Raw genomic sequence first — 10,939 nt, forward strand, 5'->3', positions numbered from 1 at the left:
TTAAATATAACCATATTTCAATAAGTCTCATCGACTTATTCGGTTCATTTGTAGATTTTTGCAATTTTATGTAATTTGATACCCCTTAATGAGTTATTGATTAAATATTTGTAATTTTTTGCAGTTTTATACATTTTATTGGGTTTATAATTAGATTTTTGCAATTTTACTATTAGTTTAATACTCTTCAATGAGTTCATAATTAGATTTATGCAATTATTATACAGTTTGATACCCATCCATGGTTAATAATTAGATTTTTACCATTTTTTTATGCAGTTTGATATCTTAATTTTACAATTTTATTTTATGTAGTTTGATACCCATAACTATGGGTGTTTTAGCAGATTTACTACTCATTAGGCCACATTGATAAATATCATCGATATCATTTGTAATTTCGAGACCAATAAAAGAATTTTATAATTTCAAAATCTTTAATTTTAGAATTAATGGATTTTACAAGTATACATAATAATGTTTTTTTATTATATTAATATCATCGGTATTATTATGTTCAATTTTGAGACCAATAATGAATTTTGCAATTTTAAAGTCTTTGATTTTGATTTAGAATCAATGAATCTTACAAGTATCAATATTAATATTTTTTTGTTACATGAATATCATTAGCATCACGTTCGATTTGGAGACAATTTTTTTTTTTTTTGCAATTTTGAGATATATTTTATCAAAATTTGAATCAATTAAAATTTTGTTTCGGTAATGTTTGATATATTATTTTCAACCATCAAAATATCATCTACATATATGAGTAGAATTATAATTTTATGATCATTATGTATAATATATAGACAATGATCCTATACTAATTTTCATTAATTTGTAACTCAGTCACTAAATCATTATGCGACTCTTCATTATATTCATTATCTTTATCTTAAGATGATGATATATTATCACTCTTTCTAGGATTTTTATCTTTTCATTTGTGTTCTTATTAAATGGAAAATATTTTCATTAAATGTCACTATTTTATTTGAATCAATTTGATATAATACGTATCCTTTTTTTTATTTAAAGGATATCCTACAAATATGCATTTGAGGATTATTCTTAATCATATAACATAAACATTCAAAAACTTTGAAAATTCTATAATAATTTTCACATTTGTTCACTATTGAAATATGGAGTTTTCCAATTTAAAACTTTTATTGCTAATATGTTTATTAAAAATGTTGAAGTGAAAAATGATAATGACCAAAATGTATTGGTAAATTTGAATGATTCAACAAATATCTAGCTACTTCGGTTGAATGTATGTGTTTTCTCTCTACACTCCCGTGGTGTGTTGTTGTGAGGTGCAACCACATATTCTTTAGTGAATAATTTCTATTTCGTTAAAAAAAAATGTGTATATTTAGAATTAACAAATTCTGTCACATTATTATTTCTAACTATTTTAATACTTCTTTCCTATTGATTCTTAACTAATGTGAGATTTTAATTTTATCAAATATATTTGTTTTGAAAGTTGTTTTATCTTTCAAGAGAAATGTTCATGTACATATTGAGTAATCATCTACTATAAATAACATAAAATATGTATTAGGTTATGAATCTTTTTTATAAGGTCCATCCATCAATGTGTATAAGATAAAAAAATATTTTTTATAACTAAAGTGCTATTATCACTTTTCATTATTTTAATATTGAAGTCGAATTGATTTTTAGCCCTAAGAACACAAATCAATGTGTATAATACACAATATTCTTTTATATTTTCTTATTTAGTTATTATATATACAGTAGGTTGTAAAGGTTCCTCTACTAATTGCATATTTTTACTTAACAAATGCTCTTAAAATGACAATAGAAAAATATAGTATGTCAATATTTCAGTATGGGCCTTTTGTCATTAAAATAAATAATATGTAATTTATATTATTGTTTACAATGCAAATATTAGTATAATATATCTCGAAATCAAAACATAAATCATAATTATTTATATTAATCAATGTCTCACTTACAAAATTATGAATATTTAGTCTCAACCAAGGGGAACTAGACTCGTTAAAGTTGTTGCACTTAGTTTGGAAGATTTGTTTTTAGGATTTTTCTTTCTTTTCTTTTTGTTTTGTCTTTAGTTTATGTTCCATTCATTTTTTTTTTTTTTTTTTGTATATTTCAAAAGTTTTTTTTTCTTAAGCCATTTTTCTGTTAAATAAGTTTTATTTAATTTAACCGCTTAGAAAAATATGAAAAGGAGACAAATAGAAAAAAAAAAGTGTCAAAACACTTGAAGACAATGACCAATATTTTTGAATGAAATTAAACTTGGAAATATTTTTTGTTTTACAAAAAAAATCAAATGCTTATAAATGTCATAGAAATTAAACGTTATTGATGATGAATTCACGTTTTAAATGAATGTTCAATAAAGAGTTACTGTGTAGATAGACAAGTGAATAATGTATTTTTTTTCTCAGAATTTCAATTTAAGAATTAAGTCATTTAATTTATCAAATAAAGATGAGAATAAGTGTTGATCACAATGTTCTTCTTTTTGCATTTTTTCATGTTTCTGTTTGTTACTCATCTTAGAAACAGATGTCACTTCCTTTACAATCGAACCAACATATTCAATTGAGACAAACTTATTCTATTTCTCTCCGTTACAGTGTATAATACTAGATGTCATAGCATATATATATATTTTACAATAATTAATATTATTACTGGATTATTAATATAGGTAAACAATCTTTCACAAGTAAGTTTTAGAGGAGTTCAAACTTTCTAAAGGAGCCAAGCACGAGCAATTCGTGAGCTCAACTAAACTCATACGAGCTCGATTGTAAAAGCTCGAAACGAGTTCGAGCCAAGCTCGAGCCTTACACTGTCCGGCTCGACACGGCTGTACGGCTCATTTTTTAAATTTATCTTTCAAAAAAATATATTTTCTTAGTTAATAGTCTTTTTAACTCTTTTTAAAATTTATCAAATATTTTGATATTTAAAGTGTACTAGGCGGCACGAAAAAGATATTTAAATTTTATTTTAATTGTTAATTGTGATACTTGAAAACAAGCAATTTTGAAAAATAAATAAAAATTACACTTAAAATGTCTTCTTACAAACTTGTTTACACATGAATAAAAAACTAAACATTAAAATAATCTCTTACAAATTACTCATAGAAATGAAAAAAAAAGTAAAAATGAAAAATTTTGTTTTCTTACAAACTTATTTACACATGAAATGAAAAGAAACTACTGAAAAGAAATAGTTTTTACAAACTTGTCACTTAAAAAAATGAAGAAAAATTAATTCACTCATTATCTTGATTGTCTTTGAGAATAAGTGATTCTAGGCACTTTAGTGTTGTCTACTGTTTCTAGACCTAGCATTAGAAGAAACACATTTTTTTGCTAGTCTAGAAATTATTTTGACTGCCTCTTCCGAACATTCTTAAGTAACAATCAAAATTCACTGTCTAGTTGACATGGCATGATCAGCCATTTCAAATATATTTTTATTTTTCTTTGGACAATCATCAGCTGCAATTGGAAGTTTTTTTTTTTTACAACTTTTCTTTTTTCGGTTGGGCGGGTTTTTGTTTGGTTAGGCAGACTCCCCATATTTCTTATATATCATACTTCATTATCATCTGAAACATTATAACTCCCATGCTGCTGTGTTGATTTTTGGTTAATTTATGAAATTAATTATTAAAAAATAAATAAAAACTTTTACCTCATTTATCGTCACGATGTTGTGTTTCAGATGGCACACTACAAATCCTTTTGAGTTGATATATTGAATAGCTTTGAAATCTATTTTTAAATGCGAATACAAGTCCTTCATTTTCTTGCATAAATTCCTAAAAAGAAGGTTTATGTAAAAAAGATTAAATTATAAATTTAATTATATAAAACAGTTATAATTTTATTTACTATTTAAGCTATCTGGTAAAGCTTTTGAAAGATTATAGGGGAGTAATTCTAAAAGTAGAGAAGGAAAAAATTTTATTTTTAAAGAATCCATAAAATTTCACAACATTTTGATGTTGAAACTTGGTTAATGCATCTTTCTCTACCTAATAACCATAAAAAATAACAAATTAAGTTTCAACTGAACTCATACGAGCTCGATTGTAAAAGCTCGAAATGAGTTCGAGCCGAGCACGAGCCTTACACTGCTTGGCACGGCTCAATTTCATCCTTACAAATTAAGTTAAACTTGAAAACAATTGATTAAATAAATAAATAACATATACTATTATCATTATCATTATTATTAATAGTGTTTGGATTAATTAGATGGAAATTATTATTTTTCTTTTATAACAAAATTAATATTAATATCTGATCTTAATTTTTAATATTTTATTTAATTTAAAATATAAAATAATATTGTTTTCAGCATAATATTTTTAAAATATAATATATATATATATATCAATAAAAAAAAATATAAACACCTAATATTAATGGCTCATATATACTAGTTATATATTTTCATAAATAAAAAACTTAAAATAAAAATGATCCCAAAACTTTTACGCTAGGTTAACCTTCTATTTTTAGACTCAAATATACAACTCTTAAGCAATCTTGTACCAATGTAATTTTTATAGAATAATTTGGTAAACTGATATTTATATAAAATAATTAATTTAAGAACGTTCTCCGTATAAATTAAAATAAAAATAGTTTATAAAATGACTAATTGGATAGAGCACATTTGCTTGTATATATGGTTTTGGGTAATAATTTTTATTTATTTATTTATTTTTATATTTCACAAAATGATAAAAAATAAATTATCGGAAAATTTGTCGGCGGCGGAGACGGAAGCCGGGCAGAGGTGGCCTGAGACTAGGGTTGGGGAAAATTACCGATATTAAAGGTATATCGAAAATATCGTACCGTAATATATCGAAAATATCGACTTTTAATGTATACCAAAAAAAAGGTAAGGTATGATACCGATACCGTAATTATTGGTACGGTAAGGTATGAGATTTTTAAAATTTTGGTATATCGAGATATACCGAAATATCGAAATAGTATTTATAAGTTAATATATATATATAAATATATATATATATATATATATATATATATATATATATATATATATATATATATATATATATATATATATATATATACTTATAAGAGAATAATTAAATAGATTTGATATTAATTTAATTATAAAAATATAATTTTTGAAGAATATTAAAATATAATTATACTGAAATATTATTCAATATATGCAATCTCTACCTTATTGATGAGATTGTTTTTTTTTTTAAATTAATATATTTTTTAGGTATCAAAGGTATAATACCGATACCGTACCGAAAATAAGGTATACCGAAATTAAGGTAAGGTAAAGGTAAGATTTTTTTGTATATCGAAATTAAGGTATATCGAAATAAGGTATATCGAAATCAAGGTAAGGTAAAGGTATGCATATTTTGCATACCGAAATTTTAGGTAAGGTATAAGATATGAATAAAATATTAAGGTATACCGTACCGACCCACCCCTACCTGGGACAAGTTTGAGCGAGTCAACTAGGCCTAACCCTAGCCCTGGTCAACCCGACTAACGGACCAAACCAAACGGGATTTAATTAATAGGCATATCGCCACTTTTGCAAAATGGTGAACTGTTCATCCATCTTCAATGTGCATGCATAGTTTTCTTTTATCCATTCCCATCTTCCATTTGGCAATCTTCTTGAGTCAGAGATAATTCATTTTGAAAGAAAATTTTTGGGCAACCCTCATTCATCGGACTACCATCGAAGCTACGAGCCACCAAAATAAGGTCATAGGATCATAAATAATCAAATCATATTCAAGCCTTTCGGATATATTTTTTATTTTTATACTTATATAAATTTGATACGAAAATATAGAGTTACAATAAATATATATATATATATATATATATATATATATATATATATATATATATATATATATATATATATATATATATATATATATATATATATATATATATATATATATATCCCTTAAGTTAGGGCAACCTCTGGACGAGTTGTAACTTCAAGATGAGTTTAACCACATAATATATTTTAACACCACTCCTCAAGTTTAAAATGGTAGAGTAGAGATCAACTTGAATTTGCTCAATAACATGTAAAAACGACCCGACAAAAGAGACTTGGTGAAGACATCTGTAGTCTGATGTTCGGTAGACACGTACCGTAATTGTATAGTACCAGCACCAACATGTTACTGTACAAAGTGACAATCGATATCGATGTGTTTAGTGCGCTCATTAAACACATCACTATGAGATATTTGAATAACATTTTGACTATCACAATGAAATCGGTGGCTAGCGGTTGAGGATTGCCAAGATTGGAGAGAAGTCGTTGAATCTAAAAAAACTCAGAAGTAGAATCAGCAAACGCACGATACTCTGACTCAACATGAAACGAGAAATGACTGTCTATTTATTGATTCGCTAGGAAACAAGAGAATCCCTCAAGAAGAAAACAATAACCAGTGATGGAGCGGCAATCAGTGGGATCGCTTGCCCAATCAACATCCGAGTAACCAGAGAGTACCAATGATGAATCAACAGATAAGTGAAGACAATGTAAGAGAGTGCCCTTAATATAACGGAGAATACGTAACACAGTAGAGTGATCGGATGGTAGAGAAGAAATCGTTTATGGATTGTCCTAACTCATGTTTCAATATATGTAACAGACTCAACAACTAATAGTGGTGCATTTCTTCGGTAGCTTGAAATCGATCATTCAAACAATCCCAAGCTATCTTATCGGTATTCATTCGTCGAATCTGAATCTGGATATTCTAATATGACGTATTTCGAATCCAGATAAGAATAGTATGATTTTTACTATCTCAGTCATCAATAGACACACAATATTCGTCAATTTCTTTTGTAGTCGACGAAGTAGAGGAAGATCCAACAGGTTTTATATAGTGAAGTCACCTGTGACATATCGCCACAACTTCTTATCAATTAAAAAACTCTTTATAAATTCGGACCACAAATCATAATCATCTCCTGACAACATAACCGTAATACCATGCATTCACACGATCCATATTGGAGACATAAATGAAGAATCAAGACAGAAAAATATCAATAACTAGTCAAAAAAATATCAAAATATTTAGTAAAGAATTCAGATTTTTCAACGAATCCGAAAATAGTAGACAATTCAGAAAACCAAATCAGATCCGAAAATAAAAAGAATAGTCAAAATCAAAATATGACTGCACAGGTGCGTCGATAATTGAAGTCGAACTGGATTGCGGCGAATGTTAGCAATATCTGATGGCAGCGATTGTGATACCATGTCGGAAATATTTTTTATGTTTATATAATATAAAATTGATATGATAATAAGGTTTATCTTAGTGCCCAAGTTAGAGCAACCTTTAAATGAGCTGCAAACTCTAGATGGGCTAAACCACATAATATATTCGGCCAAAACACAATGCATCACACATAACGACTTAAAAACATGATTGAAGACAAGAACATGGCACGATTCAGAACAGAAAACCTCTGAAGCTTCCAACGAGGATTGACATAGCTATGATGCACCATAATTTGTCCATGAGCTATAAAAATGTTCACAACACAATGAAGAACAATTTTGAAGGACGAGCTAAGTCGTGGGAGCTAACGGGAGATAACATGGACTTCCACTAAAATGAAGTCCAATTGTGTTGCTCCATTAAGCACCTATGACCTACAAAATTGAAGGCATGGGAGTTCGCTTCAATTTGATACTAAGCTCGAACCCACATGCATGGTATACCGATTTAGAGCTAGCCCTTAAGCTACCTATGTCGGGTTTTGGTTATTAAAACTTCAGTTAATGATCAAGGGAGATAGGGTGCATCATACTGGACGAGCCACCTACATAAATTGATGGCTTGAAGAGCAGCTACGCGTAGGAATTGACATCAGCCCGTTATTCATCTTGTGTCGACCGGTAAACACCCCGCAAGTCAGTTATCACGAGCTGACATCCTCGTTTTTTAACAAGCAAGAACTTTTGCTAGGGTACACAATTTGGAGTGAATGAACTACCAAAAGAAAGACTCGGAGGATACCTTACTAGATCACCCAATCTCATCCTCAAAGACTCCCTATTTCACCATAGTCAAGCACTAAAACTTCGGGCCAAAGTTTTGTTGGGAAAATGTATTCTTCAAAACAGAACGCTTTCCCAATTAACTGAGTATAAGAGATGAGCAAAACAGAATGAAATCAAAACAATAATGCAAGACAAGATTTAGTGTGAAAACCTCTCATCAAATTGAGAGTAAAATCACGGGACCAGTCATGCCACTTAACAATTCACTATCATCAACAAAGTTACAAACAAGGGTTCTCTCTAGATATAAATTAGAGTCACTTATCAATTGCACCAGGATCACACAATAATCTTGACAAATAACAACTAAGAGCAGAAAGAGTAAGATCAACCAACCTTATCAATTCTGCAACCAAAAAACAGATCTTCACCGTTTAGAACGTAGCCCCAGAAATAACCAACAAGCAGTTAACGTTTGATGTCGATCAAACGGTAAAAACTCCGGAAAACGGAAATCTTCTACAGCTGCTACCTCAAACCCTTGAATATGTTTTTGCTTTGATCGATCTCTTGGTGTTTTCAAAACCCAGTTAACCTAAAGCGGAAAAATAATGTTCCTTCACATTATATATCGTGGGCCTAAATAAAGCCTACATCAAGTTGGGTCTCTCCAACTAAGAGGACAAAACCCAACAAGTAATTTCTCATAATTAATTAATTAATAGAGTTAGATATTTAACACAATTCTTTGCCCTAAGTTTTGAAGCATCTTAACTACCTAAGAGAAAATTAGAGTCGTTGAACTACTCTCTATAGAAATTCACCATTTTTTTTCCAATGCCATGGCAGGAGTTCTAAACCTTCCGTAAAAGCTATGAGCGACTCTCTATGAACCTTAGAAGCTTATTTTGAATCGTTCATAGGTTATTCTAGGTTTATGTAAGTCTTCTAATTTATTGTAATTCAACTTTGAATAATAGAAATTAATTATGCATTTATGTGTATTTGTTTGTTCAATTGTATAATTGATTGGTTATAATCCATATTATTGACCCTAAGTTGTTTATTGAACGTGTGATAGCACCTAATTGCTCATTTGATCATCGTATATGAGTTTTCATTTTCAGCCGAAAGTTGATTATTATTAGAAACACAAGTATATATCATAACTAACTAGTCATTCCCAAATAAGCAAACGGATGAAAATGGATGATCGAAATAAAATTAAGAAATGACCAACAACTCACAATAACGTCACATGTGTTTATTGATAATACCTATTCTCGAGCTACAACAACTACTTGTTTTCCAACATTACGACTATGAAAGAGGCCAATAAGGGCTTTTGGCGCATTCTCTAGACCTTCCTCTATATCTTCCACGTAAACAATTGATCCATCTCTTAATTGTGAAAGAATTGTCTCCAAATACTTCGGATACATATGGTAGTAGTCAAACACTAGAAACCCCCGCATCTCGATTCGTTTGTGGACAAGCTTGAGAAGGTTGTGCACACCCTCCGACTCTTCGAGATTGTATTGTGAGATCATTCCACACACCGCGATTCGACCGTTGAGTCTCATATTCGTCAGGACAGCGTCAAGCATTTTCCCTCCCACTTGCTCAAAGTAAATGTCAATACCATTAGGAAAGTATCTACCAAATAAATAAAACAATCATTAAAAATCTAGATGACTAAAAATAGTTACCAAATGTTTAATACAATATTGTGCATTGATTAATAACTAATGTTTTACCTCTTCAAAGCTGCATCAAGATCATGTTCTTCTTTATAGTTAAAACCATCATCAAATCCGAACTTGTTCTTCAAGAGATTCACCTATAAATATTTACAATTAGATATAACAAATTTATCATACAAGATAAAAGGTATATATATGTATACCTTTTCATCCGAGCCTGCACTTCCGACGACGTAACAGCCAAACGACTTGGCGTATTGGCCGACGAGCTGCCCGACGGCTCCAGACGCTGCGGATATGAAGACGGTGTCCCCCTTCTTTGGGGAGCATATATTATAAAAACCAACATAAGCAGTCAAACCAGGCAATGCTACAATAATAATAATTAATAACATATGAGATCTAATTTAGTTAATTATAATAAATGGACCTCGGTCTAAATTAAATTGTACTGACCAAGGATTCCCGTATAGTAAGATAGAGGGATGTCTTCGGTGTGTTGAATCTTGGTTAGTGTCTCGGCTGCAGCAATGAGACTGTACTCTTCCCATCCGGTGACTCCCCAGACCAGGTCGTCCTTCCTCAGGTCAGCCCGACCCGAATCTATAACTGTGGCCACGCCATATCCAGTAATGACCTGAAAATCGCTTATTAGGAATTAAGGTCATTCTTTTCATTAAAAATCAAACTAATTGTTAATATATTTGTACCACTTACAGAGCCAGGGGTGAAGGAGGGGACATAGCTTCCTTTGACATCGGACATGCGATTTCGCATATAAGGATCGCATGAGAGGTAGAGATTCTTCACCAGAACCCCTGTCGAACCTTCTGGAAGCTTCAATTCGATAGCAACATTCCTGACTTTCATGTCCGATTCTGTGGGGAACCCATTAACATAGTTCTTCAATATGATCTGTTTGTTGGCCTGATCTCCCATATTCTTTCAAGATCTTAATTACCTCTTTATGATTCAATGGGCATGAACTAGTATTAATAATTAAGGAGGAAAAAGAAGAGCTAGCACGTTTCGGCATATTAATTAGCTATGCATGTGGACTTGTTTGCAATAATTTAATTCTTTAATTCATATATCAATCCTTAAATTATTTGAATCATTTCTTTCTCATTTATGATTGGCAC

At 29.9% G+C, this 10,939-nt stretch overlaps 1 protein-coding gene across 1 annotated transcript; it reads right to left on the reverse strand.

Moving 5' to 3' along the window:
* Positions 1–9,371: 9,371 nt before the first annotated feature.
* LOC124939486 (2-alkenal reductase (NADP(+)-dependent)-like) lies at positions 9,372–10,736 on the reverse strand. The gene is made up of 5 exons (XM_047479959.1): positions 10,515–10,736; positions 10,254–10,434; positions 10,001–10,167; positions 9,852–9,934; positions 9,372–9,750 (listed from the first exon to the last, which is right to left on the reverse strand). The coding sequence occupies exons 1-5, from the start codon at positions 10,734–10,736 to the stop codon at positions 9,372–9,374; spliced, it is 1,032 nt and encodes a 343-aa protein (XP_047335915.1).
* Between the last annotated feature and the right edge of the window lie 203 nt (positions 10,737–10,939).

The sequence above is a fragment of the Impatiens glandulifera genome, chromosome 5, assembly GCF_907164915.1.
Source record: "Impatiens glandulifera chromosome 5, dImpGla2.1, whole genome shotgun sequence".
Classification (NCBI taxonomy): Eukaryota; Viridiplantae; Streptophyta; class Magnoliopsida; order Ericales; family Balsaminaceae; genus Impatiens; species Impatiens glandulifera.